Consider the following 16,207-nt stretch of genomic DNA (forward strand, 5'->3'; position numbering starts at 1 on the left):
GGAATTCTGGGAGTTGAAGTCCAAGAGTCTTAAAGTGGCCATGTTTGGAGACTGAGGGAATTCTGGGAGCTGAAATCCACAAGACTTAAAGTGGCCATGTTTGGAGACTGGGGAAATTCTGGGAGTTGAAGTCCACAAGACTTAAAGTGGCCACGTTTGGAGACTGAGGGAATTCTGGGAGTTGAAGTCCAAGAGTCTTAAAGTGGCCATGTTTGGAGACTGAGGGAATTCTGGGAGCTGAAGTCCACAAGACTTAAAGTGGCCATGTTTGGAGACTGAGGGAATTCTGGGAGTTGAAGTCCAAGAGTCTTAAAGTGGCCATGTTTGGAGACTGAGGGAATTCTGGGAGTTGAAGTCCAAGAGTCTTAAAGTGGCCATGTTTGGAGACTGAGGGAATTCTGGGAGTTGAAGTCCACGAGACTTAAAGTGGCCATGTTTGGAGACTGGGGGAATTCTGGGAGTTGAAATCCACAAGTCTTAAAGTGGCCAAGTTTGAAGACAGGGAATTCTGGGAGTTGAAGTCCACGATTCTTTTAAGTGGCCAAGTTTGGATCCCTAATCCTAACCCCTAGAAAAAGGGAGCTATGGCGGTTCCCCTGAATCCTGCTGCCAAAATGGAGAAAAGATGGAGGACCGGCTGTGCAGCTTGCCACCATTTCATTTCCATGCAGGCCTCTCCTGGCTTTTCCAGAGGAGGCATTATTTTTCTAGCTTGGAAACCGGTTCCTGGTTCAAAATCTCTGCTCCTTCCTCGCACGGGGCTGCAGCTCGGAGGGGCCGAGAAACATTGCTTGCAAACTGAGAGAGGGCAGAGAGCAAACTTCACAAAGAGCCCAGGTGGCGCAGCAGTTAGAGTGCAGTACTGCAGGCCACTTTAGCTGACTGTGTTCAGCAGGTCAGCGGTTCAAATCTCACCGGCTCAAGGTTGACTCAGCCTTCCATCCTTCTGGGGTAGGTAAAATGAGGACCCAGATTGTTGGGGGCAATGTAAATATATATATACATTGCTTACTGGTGTACACCACTTAGAGAGTGCTTGCACTTAAAGCGGTATATAAGTCTAATAAATAAATAAATAAATAAATGGTCAAAAGAAAGTCAAGATGGCCATTGCAGGTTGTGCGGTGTGCGCAAAAATGACCCGAGGTTTTGCACGGGTGTGGGTGGGTTGCCATCCCCGATCCAGTGGAAAACCCCTTCAAACAATCTTTCCCTTTTTCTGTCCCAGGTGGCGCTTTGGTAGCATTCGCACCTACAACCCAGAGCAGATCATGCTCAGCGCCGCCGTCCGGCGGTCCAGCCGGGATGTCAACATCATGAAGGAAAAACTCATATTTTCAGGTAAAAATTGAGGACACTGATGTCAGCTGACTTGCAATTGGATTGTGGTATTGTCGATTACTCTGCGTGCGGGTTTACCTGCCAGATTTAGCCATTTGGTTGCGTGACAGGTGAGCTTTTTTAAAATTACAGCTGGTCCTCGCTTAACAGCCATCCGCTTAGCAACTGTTCAGTTACGACAGTCCTGGAAAAACTAGACTTATATAATAGAATAGAGTAGAGTAGAGTAGAGTAGAGTAGAGTAGAGTAGAGTAGAGTAGAGTAGAGTAGAATAGAATAGAATAGAATAGAATAGAGAAGAAATACAGAATAGAATAGAATTACAGAATAGAATAGAAATAGGAATGAATAGAACAGAAATACAGAATAGAAATACAGAATAGAAATACTGAATAGAATAGAATAGAATAGAATAGAGAAGAATTACAGAATAGAATTACAGAATAGAATAGAATTCAGAATAGAATAGAATTATAGAATACAAATACTGAATAGAATAGAATTATAGAATAGAATAGAATAGAATAGAATACTGAATAGAATACAATAGAAAGAATAGAATAGAATAGAATAGAGAAGAAATACAGAATAGAATAGAATTACAGAATGGAACAGAATAGAATTATAGAATAGAATCGAAATACTGAATACAATAGAAATAGTAAATAGAAAAATAGGGAGTTAGGAATAGAATAAAATAAAATAAGAATAGAATAGGAATAGAATAGAATAGAAAAATAGAACAGAAAAATAGAATAGAATAGAATAGAACAGAATAGAGAAGAAATACAGAATAGAATAGAATTACAGAATAGAATAGAAATAGGAATGAATAGAACAGAAATACAGAATAGAAATACAGAATAGAAATACTGAATAGAATAGAATAGAATAGAGAAGAATTACAGAATAGAATTACAGAATAGAATAGAATTCAGAATAGAATAGAATTATAGAATACAAATACTGAATAGAATAGAATTATAGAATAGAATAGAATAGAATAGAAATACTGAATAGAATACAATAGAAAGAATAGAATAGAATAGAATAGAGAAGAAATACAGAATAGAATAGAATTACAGAATGGAACAGAATAGAATTATAGAATAGAATCGAAATACTGAATACAATAGAAATAGTAAATAGAAAAATAGGGAGTTAGGAATAGAATAAAATAAAATAAGAATAGAATAGGAATAGAATAGAATAGAAAAATAGAACAGAAAAATAGAATAGAATAGAATAGAACAGAATAGAGAAGAAATACAGAATAGAATAGAATTACAGAATAGAATAGAAATAGGAATGAATAGAACAGAAATACAGAATAGAAATACAGAATAGAAATACTGAATAGAATAGAATAGAATAGAGAAGAATTACAGAATAGAATTACAGAATAGAATAGAATTCAGAATAGAATAGAATTATAGAATACAAATACTGAATAGAATAGAATTATAGAATAGAATAGAATAGAATAGAATAGAAATACTGAATAGAATACAATAGAAAGAATAGAATAGAATAGAATAGAGAAGAAATACAGAATAGAATAGAATTACAGAATGGAACAGAATAGAATTATAGAATAGAATCGAAATACTGAATACAATAGAAATAGTAAATAGAAAAATAGGGAGTTAGGAATAGAATAAAATAAAATAAGAATAGAATAGGAATAGAATAGAATAGAATAGAAAAATAGAACAGAAAAATAGAATAGAATAGAATAGAATAGAATAGAATAGAATAGAATAGAATAGAATAGAATAGACTAGAATAGAGCTGAAAGGGACCATGGAGGTCTTCTAGTCCAGCCCCTTGCTCAAGCAGGGGAACCTGTCCTATACCATCTCAGACAAGTGACTGTCTAGCCTCTTCTTAAAGGAGCCTGTTTGGATGCTTTAATTCGGATTCCTGTATTGGGCAAGGGATTGGATTAGATGACCTCTGGGGACCCTTCTTAATACAGACTTCTGGGGAAGAAAAATCCAATTTAGCCTCCCAGTCCCCAGCAGAGTTGGGCTCTAACTGTCCTCTTATTTCTACTTAGCTGTAGGATCACAGCTGTGGATTGGAAGGGGCCTAAGAGGTTATCTAATCCAGCCCATTGTTCAGGGGTAGAACCCACTAGAACATTCTATCAGCTGACCCTCCCGCCTCAGCTGGAAACACCCGCCACGCCACACACCCCCCCCGGGAGAACTCAACCAGCTCAGGTGGCAGCTTGTTCCACCGGCCGAAAGCTTGTACAGACAAGTAGGTTCAGAAAGATTTCCTCAGTCGATAAAAAGGAAGCAAAAAGCAAAAAAACCTCTCAACGTAATTCAGAACGAGTCAGTTCTTTCCAGGGCGCTGTATTCCAATCCTGGGTGTTGTGTTTTCTCAAAAAAAAGAAAGAAAGAAAGAAAGAAAGAAAGAAAGAAAGAAAGAAAGAAAGAAAGAAAGAAAGAAAGAAAGAAAGAAAGAAAGAAAGAAAGAAAGAAAGAAAGAAAGAAAAACTTTCCCTCCAGGAGGTGAGAAATAGCCAAATTGTGGGGTCCTTGGTGCTTTTATTATTATTATTATTATTATTAGTAGTAGTAGTAGTAGTAGTAATAATAATAATACCTGCAACATAACACCCCAGACTTAACAATTGTTGATAAGAAAGACAAAAAAGTCTGGATAGTGGACGTGGCAGTGCCTGGAGACAGCAGAATAGACGAGAAAGAACTGGAGAAGATAACAAAATACAAAGACCTACAAATAGAAATAGAAAGACTGTGGCAAAAGCAAGCAAGGGTAATACCAATAGTAATAGGTGCCTTGGGTGCAATCCCAAAACAACTGGAGCACCACTTGAACACCATTGGCATTGACAAATTCGCTATTAGTCAATTGCAAAAGGCAGCCTTACTAGGAACTGCTTCCATCCTGTGACGATACCTGTAAGACCATCAAACATCCACATCTGCCTATCCCAGGTCCTGGGTAAGGACTCGATAGGTAGACAAAATACCAAATCCAGTCTGAACATCTGGCTGACTGTGCGATGATCCATAATAATAATAATAAAAGTTGGAAGGGACCTTGGAGGTCATCTAGTCCAACCCCCTGCTCAGGCAGGAAACCCTATACCAGGGGTAGATAACTTTGGCTCTTTTATGACTCGTGGACTTCAATTCCCAGAATTCCTGAGCCAGCATGGCTCAGCTTGGAAACCTCTCCCTTTCCCCTCAGCACGGCTGGCTGAGGAATTCTGGGAGTTGAAGTCCACGAGTCATGAAGGGGCCATAGTTCCCCCCTACTAGTTCAGGAATTCTGGGAGTTGAAGTCTACGAGTCATGAAGGGGCCATCGTTCCCCCAGGCTGGCACAGGAATTCTGGGAGTTGAAGTCCCCGAGTCATAAAAGAGCCGAGGTTGCCTACCCCTGCTCTAGACCATTTCGGACCAATGTTAAGCTTTTAAGCTTGATGGCTTTCTGGCAAACATTTCATTACCCAAACTAGTCCTGCTAGCGTGAACTAGTCAGGGTAACGAAACGTCTGCCAGAAAACGAGCCAGCTCAGAGCCCACCGGGGACCCCCTCCCCTCCTTTCAACCCTCCCCCCCTACAAAGGTCCTCCTTGATCAGCCCAATTGTGTTTTGAACGCTGTCTTGCAGGTTCTAGCCTCTAGAGGGCGCCAGGCTCCCAGACCTGGGGGTTTCCTTCAGCCTGGAGCGTAAGTGTGGCTTTCGAAGGCTGGCATTAACCCCACGGTGGCTGGAGGGCAGCAGGAAGGTGCCCGGGGCTGTCTGGCTTGCTTTTTCTCCTGGGGGAAGTCGGCACTAACCTTACGGCGTTCCTCCTCCTCCTCCGGGCTGCTTCCCTGGTTCCTGGGTTGCCCCTTCGATCTCAAGGCTGGAGCCGAGAGGGCGGGCGGCTGGCCATCCTCTTCGCTTCTTCATCCGAGCCGCCTTTTTGGGAAAAGCAGGAGCAAAAAACTTCGGATTCCCGCACGCAGCCTCGCTTGCATGTCGGAAGGGAAAGCCATTTAGTTCGTGATCAAGGGGCTGGGATGACGGGGGGGGGGAATGGGCACTCAGAGCAGCCTTTGGGCTTTGAACCAGGTTTCTGCCAGGTTATGCTTGAGAGGGCCGCCCTCTTGGGAGTTTGAAATGGCAGCCTGCCTCCTCCTCTCCTCTCCTCTCCTCTCCTCCCTCTCCCCTTCCTCTTCTCCCTTCCCTTCCATCCCCTCCCCTTCCTCTGCTTCCTTTCCCCCTCCCTTTCCCTCCCTCTCCCACTCCTCTCTCTTCTCCTTCCTGCCTTCCCTCCCTCCCTCCTCCCTCCCTTCCTTTCTTCCTGCCTCCCTCCCTCCTTCCTTCTCCTTCCTCCCTCTCTCCTTCCTTCCTTCCTTCCCTCCCTCCTTTTCTTTTTTATTTCTCTTTTCCTTCCTTCTTTCCTTCCTTCCTTTCTCTCATTCTTTTCCTTCCTTCCTTTCTCTTTCTTTTCCTTCCTTTCTTCCCTCCCTCCTTCCGTCTCTCCCTTCCTTCCTTCCTTCGTTTCTTCCTCCCTCCCTCCCTCCCTCCCGCCTTCCTTCTGTCCTCCTTCTTCCCTCTCTCCTTCCTTCCCTCCTTCCTTCCTTTCTTTTTTATTTCTCTTTTCCTTCCTTTCTTCCTTTCTTTTCCTTCCTTCCTTCCTTCCTTTCTCTTTGTTTTCCTTCCTTCCTTTCTCTCATTCTTTTCCTTCCTTCCCTCTCTCCCTTCCTTCCTTCCTCTCTCTCTCTGTCTTTTTCCTCTTTCTTTTCCTTCCTTTTTTCCTTCTTTCCTTCCTTCATTCTTTCCTCTTTCTTTTTCTTCTTTCCATCCTTCCTTTCTCTTTTCCTTCCCTCCCTTCTTTCCTTCCTTTCTTTCTCTTTCTCACTCTCTTTTCCTTCCTTCCTATCTTTTCCTTCCTTCCTTATTTTTCTTCCTTTCTTCATTCTTTCCTCTTCCTTTTCCTTTTTTCTTTTCCTTCCTTCCTCTTTCTTTTCCTTCTCTCCCTCCTTTCCTTCCTTCCTTCCTTTCTCTCTCACTCTCTCTCTTTTTCTTCCTTCCTTCTTTCCTTCCTTTCCTCCCTCCCTCCCTCTAAAATCTAAATTGAGGACTACCTGTACTTAAAATCCATCCGAAGTTCTTGCTCCTTGCTCTCCCTGGTGTCTGAGCAGAACAGCCAGGACTGACCGGTGTCATCCAGTAGCAGACTTGACTCCTCCTGCTTGATTTTTACGCTCATCGTTTCTTCCTGCTTCTTGACCCCTTTGCCCCCTTTTCAGAAATCAACAGCGGCATGGAGGCGACGGATGGGTTCTCCTTGTGTTCAGAAAACGGCTACGCCAACGAGCTTCTCACCCCCATGGACCACCGGGAAGCGAAGCTGCGTATTAACTGACGGAAGGAGGGGGGGCGGTGGGCAAGATCTGGGGGGGGGGTTTCTGCGTGACTCTCCCAGGGGCTTCCTTATTAGCACAACGAGGAAGAGTCGGTGCTCCTTTGTCAAAACTGCCGACGCAACAAACTTTGTGAGGGCGGCCTGGAGCCTCTCTGGAAACTGAAGCTGGGCTGGGTTTCATTATTATTATTATAATTATTTTGTAAAGTTTCTCCCTTTTTTGCTGACCCTTTTCCTGCCTGCTGTGGGCAGCGGGAACCGGCCCATAGGCCAGAAGCAAGTGGGACCCCCCCTGGCTGGACCACGAGCTGAGATGCTGGCCAGGTCAGCAAGGAAGGACCTCCCCATGACCCCCCCACCCCACCTACTTCTCGATTCCTTTCTTTGGGACAGCGATGGTTAGCTGACTTTATTTAAAGATGTATGTTGTGAAACCCTTGTGCGGTGTCTTCATTTCTGAACACTTCGGGGAGGGCTGAAAGGGTCGCCAAATGCAACAACCGCAGGAGAAGACACACCGGTGGGAGGTGTGCAAAGGATGGGGACCATTTCAACTGAACAGCCAGTCGTTTAGTGACCGTTCAAAGTGAACAACGGCACTGGAAAAAAAGGGACTTACGGCCAGTTTTCACACTTGCAACCCTATGGTCACTTGCGATCAAAATCCAGAGGCTCGGCAACTGGCAGGCCTTTGTGACAGTTGCTAAGTCCCGGGGTCACGTCATCCCCTTTTGCAACCTTCTGACAAGGTGTCGCAATTGGAAGCATCGCTGCAGTGAGGAACAAAACCTGACCAAGACTGGGCGCCAAAGAGGCCTGCCTGAATAATGTCGAAAATTAAAGAGGAAAAGTTTTTGCTGTTTCCTAGGTAACTGCCTACGGTCTGGATAAGATAAACACTTCAGGATATTTTCCAGAACAGTCGCTGTGCTCATCTGTTGCACGGATGCTAAGCCTTAATTTATTTTTGCTACAGTTCCCGGAAATTGGCCACGTGCTCTCTCTCCCCGTGCCCTTTAATGAAGACATATGAGCCAGCCGTGTGCTGCAGCTGCCAAAAAAGCCAACACAGTGCTGGGCTGCATTAACAGAGGGAGAGAATCAAGATCGGGTGAAGTGTTAATACCACTTTACAAGGCCTTGGTAAGGCCACACTTGGAATCCTGCATCCAGTTTTGGTCACCACGATGTAAAAAAGATGTTGAGACTCTAGAAAGAGTGCAGAGAAGAGCAACAAAGATGATCAGGGGACTGGAGGCTAAAACATATGAGGAATGGTTGCTGGAATTGGGAATGTCTAGTTTAACGAAGAGAAGGACGAGGGGGGACACGATAGCAGTGTTGTAGTATCTGAGGAGCTGCCCCAAAGAAGAGGGAGTCAAGCTGTTCTCCAAAGCACCTGAAGGCAGGACAAGAAGCAACAGATGGAAACCAATCAAGGAGAGAAGCAACCTAGAACTAAGGAGAAATTTCCTGACAGAACAATTAACCAGTGGAACAGTTAGAACAATTAACCACGGTCGTAAGTGTGAAAAAACTGTCACAACTTACTTGTTTTAGTGCTGTTGCAATTTCGGTCACTAAACGAACGGCTGTAAAGCGAGGACCAACTCTAAGTCAAAGAGGCCACCCAGTTTGTCTTGCTTGGGTAGGTATACCAGCTGGGATAAAGCAACTTGTTTCTGGAATGGTTTAGCTACGCAGGGGTAGGCCACCTTTGCTCTTTTAGGACTCATGGACTTCAACTCCCAGAATTCCTGAGCCAGCCATGCTGAGGGGAAAGGGAGGGGTTTCCATGCTGAGCCACGGTGGCTCAGGAATTCTGGGAGTTGAAATCCACAAGTCATGAAGGGGCCACAGTTCCCCCATGCTGGCTCAGGAATTCTGGGAGTTGAAGTCCCCAAGTCATGAAGGGGCCATAGTTCCCTCATGCTGGCTGAGGAATTCTGGGAGTTGAAGTCCGCAAGTCATGAAGGGGCCATAGTTCCCTCATGCTGGCTGAGGAATTCTGGGAGTTGAAGTCCATGAGTCATGAAGGGGCCATAGTTCCCTCTGCTGGCTGAGGAATTCTGGGAGTTGAAGTCCGCAAGTCATGAAGGGGCCATAGTTCCCTCATCTGGCTCAGGAATTCTGGGAGTTGAAGTCCATGAGTCATGAAGGGGCCATAGTTTCCCCATGCTGGCTCAGGAATTCTGGGAGTTGAAGTCCACGAATCATAAAAGAGCCATCGTTTCCCCTTGCTGGCTCAGGAATTCTGGGAGTTGAAGTCCATGAGTCATGAAGGGGCCATAGTTTCCCCATGCTGGCTGAGGAATTCTGGGAGTTGAAGTCCACGAATCATAAAAGAGCAAAGGTTGCCTACCCCTGGCTTAGCTGTATAGTTAAGTGTGTTGCATCCGACTTTTTTTTTTTTTTTTGCCCATGGTTGTTAAGTCAATCTGGGTCCCTCCCCTGCCTTTGCTCGTTGGAAGCCAACTGGGAAGGTTGCCAATGGCGACCCCATAACCCTGGGATGCTGCAGCCATCATAAATACCGGCATAGGGGGTGATCTGAATTTTGATCAGGAGACCAAAAAGCCACCGGGAGGAGGGCAAGTGGGAGGATTGCTTCTGTGTCTCTTTTTTTCCGGGCTTCAAATGATCACTAAGCAAATGGACGTAAGTGAGGTTGGTGGATCGGGTTGCTGGTGCTTTTAATAATAGATCCGGCATCCTTGAATCTCCTATCTTTTATACTACGCAAGGAGAAAGCACCAACAGGATCTTCCTTAGCCTCTCTTACACAAAGAGCCTCTGTGCCAGCAGGCGGGTTCATAGCACTTTTGCAAAACACACACACACACACACACACACACACAATTAGTCCGGCTGTACATAACGACAAGAGAACAATCATTAAGGGTGAAAAATAAGACAGCCTGGTAATTAAAAGCCTGTTGAGAAAAGAAGGACGAGGGGTGACATGATGGAAGTTGTTCCAATATCTCAGGGGCTGCCCCCAAGAAGAGGGAGTCAAGCTATTCTCCAAAGCGCCTGAAGGCGGGATAAGAAGCAACGGATGGAAACTCACCAAGGAGAGAAGCAACCTGGAACTAAGGAGAAACTTCCCGACAGTGAGGACAATTAACCAGTGGAACCGCCTGCCTCCAGAAACGGTGAATGCTCCAACACTGGAAGTTTTTAAGAAGAGACTGGACAGCACTTTTTCTGAAATGGTGTAGGGTTTCCTGCCTGAGCAGGGGTTTGGACTAGATGACCTCCAAGGTCCCTTCCAACTCTTCTGATTGGTTGATTGATAGTGTGCAAATCCATGTATTGGAGTTTATGTTTGAGGCTAAAACATATGAAGAACGGTTGCGGGAATTGGGGATGTCTAGTCTAATGAAAAGAAGGACTAGGAGACATGATAGCAGTCTTCCAATATTTGAGGGGCTGCCACAAAGAAGAGGGGGTCCACTTTATCTCCAAAGCAGCTGAAGGCAGGACAAGAAGCAACAGATGGAAACTCATCAAGGACAGAAGCAGCCTAGAACTAAGGAGAAACTTCCTGACAGCGAGAACAATTAACCAGTGGAACAACCTGCCTCCAGAAGCAGTGAATGCTCCAACATTGGAAGTTTTCAAGAAGAGACTGGACAGCCATTTATCCAAAATATATAGGGTCTTCTGTTTAAGCCGGGGGGTTGGACTAGAAGGCCTCCAAGGTCCCTTTGGACTCTGCTATTCTGTTAATTAGCTAAATCGTTGGTCACTAAATAGCCTCCTAATCATCTTTGTTGCTCTCCTCTGCCCTCTTTCCAGAGTCTCAATATCTTTTTTACATCGTGGTGACCAAAACTGGATGCCGTATTCCAAGGGTGGCCTGACCAAGGCCTTGTAAAGTGGTATTAACCCTTCACGTGATCTTGATTCTATCCCTCTGTTAATGCAGCCTAGCACTGTGTTGGCTTTTTTGGCAGCTGCAGCACACGGCTGGCTCATATTTAAATGATGGTCCACTAGGACTCCGAGACCTGTCTCGCAGTTGCTACTCTTGATCCAGATACCATCTATTCTATACCTGCGCATTCTTTATTGGAATGACAGAAATGCATTGGCGATTCCCGCAGGTCGAAAAGGAACGGGTTTTTTTTTTCCCTCCTTTCGTCACTAGCTTTCTACATTCTTCTCCAGGATTCTTGCTTTTTTTTTAAAAAAAAAAAAGGCGTCAAACGTCTCAACTTCCGGGCGTGATCACGGGCACAGGATGCCCCATGCCTGTCCCGAGAATGTCACACAACGTCAGCATCTCCTTCTGAAGCACCAAGCCTCCATCAGGCAGAACATCACTTTGGAAAACGCCAGGCCCACGAGGAGACCGGCCAGCAGCCAGGCCCCCCTGGATAAGACGGAAAAGAGGGTGTCCCTTATTGCTTGGGGGTCTACCTTCAGCTTGGCCTGCACCATCTCGAAGAGCAGGGAGAGACCCTCCGAGCAGGGGTCCGTCTCCGAGTTGTCGAAGGGGAACGGCTCCAGCTGCTCCTGCAGACACAGGATCTCGTTTTCCTGGACGTCGCAGATCTGCCGGAGTTTATCCATCGCGCCCTTCAGCTCGGCCGACTGCGTCTTCTGGCCTTCGTAACGCTGCTCGGCCGCCTCAATCATCCCCTCCAACTGTTTAAAGTACCCCACAATTTGTTCCACCACCTGCTTCATGCGCGTCATATTCTGGTCCTGACTATCTCTGTAATCCTGAAATCTGAGCAGCTGGTTGGAGAGCGTCTGGATTTCGGAGCGGAGAACCTTGTTGGTCTCCGCCAAGGTCTGGTTTTGGGCCTCCAGGTCTGCCCGTGTGTCTTCCCGTTCTCGGAGCAGCTCCCGCAGTTCCTCCTCTTCCTTTTCCAAGACCTTCACCATGGTGGTCAAGCAGTCGATCCTCTCGTCCAAATTCTTGTTCTCCTGTTTGAGGCTCTCTATTTCCTTCAGGATCTTCTGGTTTTCGGCCTCGCGACCCGCCACTTTCTCTTTTAGGTGGCCGATCTCCTTCTTTAAGCTTTCCTGGGTGGACGCCGGAAGAGTCTCTGCTGCTTTCTCCATGGGGTTGGGGGGAAGGACTTGAACCCGGCGCCGTTTCCTGTGAGTTCAAGCAAAAGAGAGAGGAAGCCAGCGTCAAGCCATCATATTGTCGGCGGTGCCCCGTTCTGTTTTTAGATATTTTCATATGGACAATCATGGCAGATGACAGCAGGCTGGCCCAATGTAACTTAGCTCCTGATTAGGTTGATACGGGGATGGGAGACCACTAGGAAACGGGATGGGAGACCAGTAGGGAAAAAAAAACTCCCAATAATATTTAGCTGATGGGGTTGACTTTAGTGCTTGCTGGACAAGCTCCAAATCAAAGCAGCAGCCAGCGTAAAAAAAAAAAGGAAAGGGATGCACATTTTAATATCTATTAAGAAATCCTGCAATTCTGCAAAAGCACAGGTGGTTGCTGAATTACAATGGTCAAAAAAACTCAACCTGGTGGCCTGCATTGCAATATCCTTTTTCAATACGTATTTATAAGGTTTTTTTTTTTATCAACCTAAAAAACATCCTGGCTGAATTAAAATCACTCCAGTCCAGGGATCTAACAGGTTTCCATGCTGGATCCTCTGGAAATGCACAGTTCTTTAGCCCAAGTAGCTAAACCACTGTGGCTACATGAGAATTTGAAGCTGACACCTCCCTATCACCCCTGGACAATTAAACTAAGATATAATCAGTGCTTTTTTTGTCATAGAATGCACTGGAACGGAATTCCGGCACTTTTTTTTGACGGATTTTCCAAGTTTTAAAAATAAACGTTTGAAAATTTGATGTTTGGTCCGCGTAGACTTGAATCGCCCTGTCGAGCGTAGCATGTCGGCGGCAAAATCATGAAAATGGTGCATGTGGGCTACTTGTGTGTCGAGTCCGATGCATGCGAACTTCGTCTGCGCTTGTTGTAATGGCGCTGCTCGGCTTGTGGCGCTGCTCGTCTTGTGATTGGTCGTATGGTTGTGCACTGAGTGCTTACTGCGGCCGGCGACCGTTACGTTTCATTACACAACTGACGTGTGTGGGTGTGTGTAGAGTGATTGACTACGTGTGAAAGGTAAATAATTTCTTTATTTTAAAAAATCGTTGGCGAATTGAAAATCTTTTCCAAATTTTTAGGGTAAAAGTGTGACCCCAAATTTAAAAATGAAAAAAAAAACTAATTACTTCTCAACCACCTGTCCTGGTAAGAACTGAATATATATTTTTTTGAATAAAAGATTAACAAGATGTGAGTTCCGACATCTTTTTTCTTACAAAAAAAGCACTGGATATAATAATAATAATAATAATAATAACAACAACAACACAGTTGGAAGGGACCTTGGAGGTCTTCTAGTCCAACCCCCTGCTCAAGCAGGAGAGCCTATATATTTCAGCCACATGGCTGTCCAATCCTTAAAAACCTCCAGTGTTGGAACACCCACCACTTCTGAAGGCAGGTTGTTCCGCTGATTAATTGTTCTCACTGTTCAGGAACAGTTGTCCCAACGGTCAGGAAAGTACATCATGACATATTAATAAGGAAATAATTAATTGATTTACTCATTAAACTACAAAACCACCAAAATATTAAAACAAAACCGAAACAGGAAAAAAAAAATAAAGCACGCAACCAAGAAGACATTAAAAAGAAAAAAATGGGTTGGAAAAAAAAAAGATTAACAAAACTGGTCAAGGAGAGAAGCAACCTGGAATTAAGGAGAAACTTCCTGACAGTGAGGACAATCAACCAGTGGAACAGCTTGCCACCAGAAATCATGGGCGCCCATCACTGGAGGTTTTTAAGAAGAGACTGGACAGTCACTTGTCTGAGATGGTATAGGTTCTCCTGCTTGAGCAGGGGGCTGGATTAGAAGACCTCCAAGGTCCCTTCCAGCTCTATTCTATTCTATTCTGTTCTGTTCTATTCTACTTCTACTTCTATTTCTGTCCTCCCTAGCTGAATGCTGATGAATATAAAATTCATCCCAGCACAAGACAAATGTCGATCATGTCTGTATATCTCTGCCAAAAAATGCTAGTGGTAAGTCAGAATGACTTTGGGAAACTGGAGGAAGAGCCTCAAAGTAGACAATGTCCTGAGTCTGCGGAAGGACTTTCTTCTTCTTCTTCTTCTTCTTCTTCTTCTTCTTCTTCTTCTTCTTCTTCTTCTTCTTCTTCTTCTTCTTCTTCTTCTTCTTCTTCTTCTCTTCTTCTTCCTCTTCCTCTTCCTCTCCCTTTCCCTCTCCTTCTCCTTCTCTTCGTTCTTCCTTCTTCTTCTTCTTCTTCTTCTTCTTCTTCTTCTTCTTCTTCTTCTTCTTCTTCTTCTTCTTCTTCTTCTTCTTCCTCTTCTTCTTCTTCTTCCTCTTCTTCTTCTTCTTCCTCTTCCTCTTCCTCTTCCTCTTCCTCTTCTTCTCCTCCTCCTCCTTCTCCTTCTCCTCCTCCTCTTCCTCCTCCTCCTCCTTCCTCCTCCTCCTCCTTCCTCCTCCCCTCCTTCCTCCCTCCTCCTCCTCCTCTTCCTCCTTCTCCTCCTCCTCCTCCTCCTCCTCCTTCCCCTCCTCCTTCCTTCTTCTTCCTCCTCCTCCTTCTCCTCCTCCTCCTCCTCCTCCTCCTCCTCCTCCTCCTCTTCCTCCTCCTCCGCCTCGTTTATTGTGGTCTTGTGGAAAAATAAAAGCCTTAAAAAATAGGACTTTTACGAATTCCAAGGGTGAAAGAGAGGTTTTTATTTTTGCGCAAAAGGTTCAGAAGTGATTTAACAATCAGCAGATTTCCGAACAAGGGGGAGGGTCTAAACTAAAGAATCTAGTGGTGACCAACTCTGCATGTAATAGTAATAGTAGTAAAGTTGGAAGGGACCTTGGAGGTCATCTAGTCCAACCCCCTGCTCAGGCAGGAAACCCTACACCATTTCCGACAAATGGCTGTCCAATCTCTTCTTAAAAATTTCCAGTGTTGGAACATTTATTGCTTCTGGAGGCAGGCTGTTCCACTGATTAATTGTTCTCACTGTCAGGAAGTTTCTCCTTAGTTCTAGGTTGCTTCTCTCCTTGATGAGTTTCCACCCGTTGCTTCTTGTCCTGCCTTCAGGCGCCTTGGAGAATAGCTTGACTCCCTCTTCTTTGGGGCAGCCCCTGAGATATTGGAACGCAGCTATCATGTCCCCCCTCGTCCTTCTCTTCATTAAACTGGACAGACCCAAGTCCAGCAACCGTTCCTTATATGTTTTAGCCTCCAGTCCCCTAATCATCTTTGTTGCTCTTCTCTGTACTCTTTCTAGAGTCTCAACATCTTTTTTACATCGTGGTGACCAAAACTGGATGCAGTATTCCAAGTGTGGCCTTACCAAGGCATTGAAGAGTGGTATTAATACTTCACGTGATTTTTATAGGTTTTTATGGCTTTTTTATAGCTTTTATAGCTTTTATAGGTATAGCTTTTATAGCTTTTATAGATATAGCTTTTATAGGTTTCTTTTTCTCAAGAACAAAGGAAGCATAGATGGAATCTTACACTGTGTATGGAATCTACTTTGTGTAACATTCAGATAGTTTCTCACACGTTAGCTCCATTTCTCATGGGAATACAATGAAGGCAGTTTTTACTTTTATACAATGTTTCTAAATATGCATTAGGTCATTCAGGTACTGTTACTACAGCTTTTGGCTAACACAGCTTTCTTTCAGAGATTATGCAGACACATGATTTTTGCTTTTAGTGATTTTTCATTATTATTATTATACTTTATTCTTCTTTATTCTATGTTATTCTATTTCTTTCCCACATGAGTGGGGATTGGAGAGGCCATCGTTTTGCCTACTCACCAAAGGATCCTCCCAGATAGCCCAGCACCAACCTCAGCACAGTCCATACCCAACAGTCAGAAATTGCCTCACAGATGACATCACAATGCAGGCGCCACCACACAAAGGAGACACACACCCACAGTCCTGGCAATGGAAAGGAGCATTTGAGCACAAAGTCTATACCTGGTGGCAGCCACATGCTGAAGACTGTGCTGGGATGGGGTGATTAGTTTATTGAAATTTAGGAAGCACCCTTTGAAGGGGGCTTAAAATTGAAAATATAAGGGGAGAACCCATAACATTACCCCCCCCCCCAAATAGTAAAGTAAAAACAAGCTGAATATCCATCTTTGTTCCGGGCATGGAAGAACGTTAGTAATTAGCTGGGGGATTCTGGGAGTTGAAGTCCACACAGTTTTTAGTGGCCATAGTTGAGATACACTGTTCTAGATACATGGACTTTGTTAGTCCGTGGGATGGGAGACCACTAGGAAATCTTAGATTGGAAGGTTGGAACCTATCCTAGAAGGAATAGAATAGAATAGAATAGAATAGAATAGAATAGAATAGAATAGAATAGAATAGAATAGAAATTTGGAAGGGACCCTGGGTGTCTTCTA

At 44.5% G+C, this 16,207-nt stretch overlaps 2 protein-coding genes across 7 annotated transcripts in view; one reads left to right on the forward strand and one right to left on the reverse strand.

The window, feature by feature from the left end:
• Positions 1–7,175, forward strand: part of GDPD5 (glycerophosphodiester phosphodiesterase domain containing 5) — a 130,013-nt gene extending 122,838 nt beyond the window's left edge. For 4 of the 6 annotated variants that reach the window (XM_039318831.1, XM_039318827.1, XM_039318826.1 and 1 more), the window contains 2 exons: positions 1,229–1,341; positions 6,626–7,175. In XM_039318831.1, the coding sequence (XP_039174765.1) occupies positions 1,229–1,341; positions 6,626–6,741 (229 nt within the window). In that variant the 3' untranslated portion in view covers positions 6,742–7,175. Of the gene's footprint in view, positions 1–1,228; positions 1,342–4,994; positions 5,054–6,625 lie in introns of all 6 variants that reach the window. The other 2 variants (XM_039318829.1, XM_039318830.1) reach the window with 1 other exon arrangement.
• A 3,500-nt stretch (positions 7,176–10,675) lies between these two features.
• Positions 10,676–16,207, reverse strand: LOC120296817 (oral-facial-digital syndrome 1 protein homolog). The gene is made up of 2 exons (XM_039318833.1): positions 15,606–16,207; positions 10,676–11,854 (listed from the first exon to the last, which is right to left on the reverse strand). Exons 1-2 carry the CDS (start codon positions 15,650–15,652, stop codon positions 11,023–11,025), a joined length of 879 nt encoding a protein of 292 aa, XP_039174767.1. The 5' UTR covers positions 15,653–16,207; the 3' UTR covers positions 10,676–11,022.

This window comes from Crotalus tigris, unplaced genomic scaffold, assembly GCF_016545835.1.
Source record: "Crotalus tigris isolate CLP2741 ecotype Arizona unplaced genomic scaffold, ASM1654583v1 scf7180000021573.356075, whole genome shotgun sequence".
NCBI classification, from domain to species: Eukaryota; Metazoa; Chordata; class Lepidosauria; order Squamata; family Viperidae; genus Crotalus; species Crotalus tigris.

Coding starts and splice junctions, on each gene's coding strand:
- LOC120296817 (XM_039318833.1), bottom strand. CDS start 15,652: ATGGACTGTGCTGAGGTTGGTGCTGGGCTATCTGGGAGGATCCTTTG. Junction 11,855..15,605: donor CTATCTGGGAGGATCCTTTG/GTGAGTAGGCAA, acceptor TTGAACTCACAG/GAAACGGCGCCGGGTTCAAG.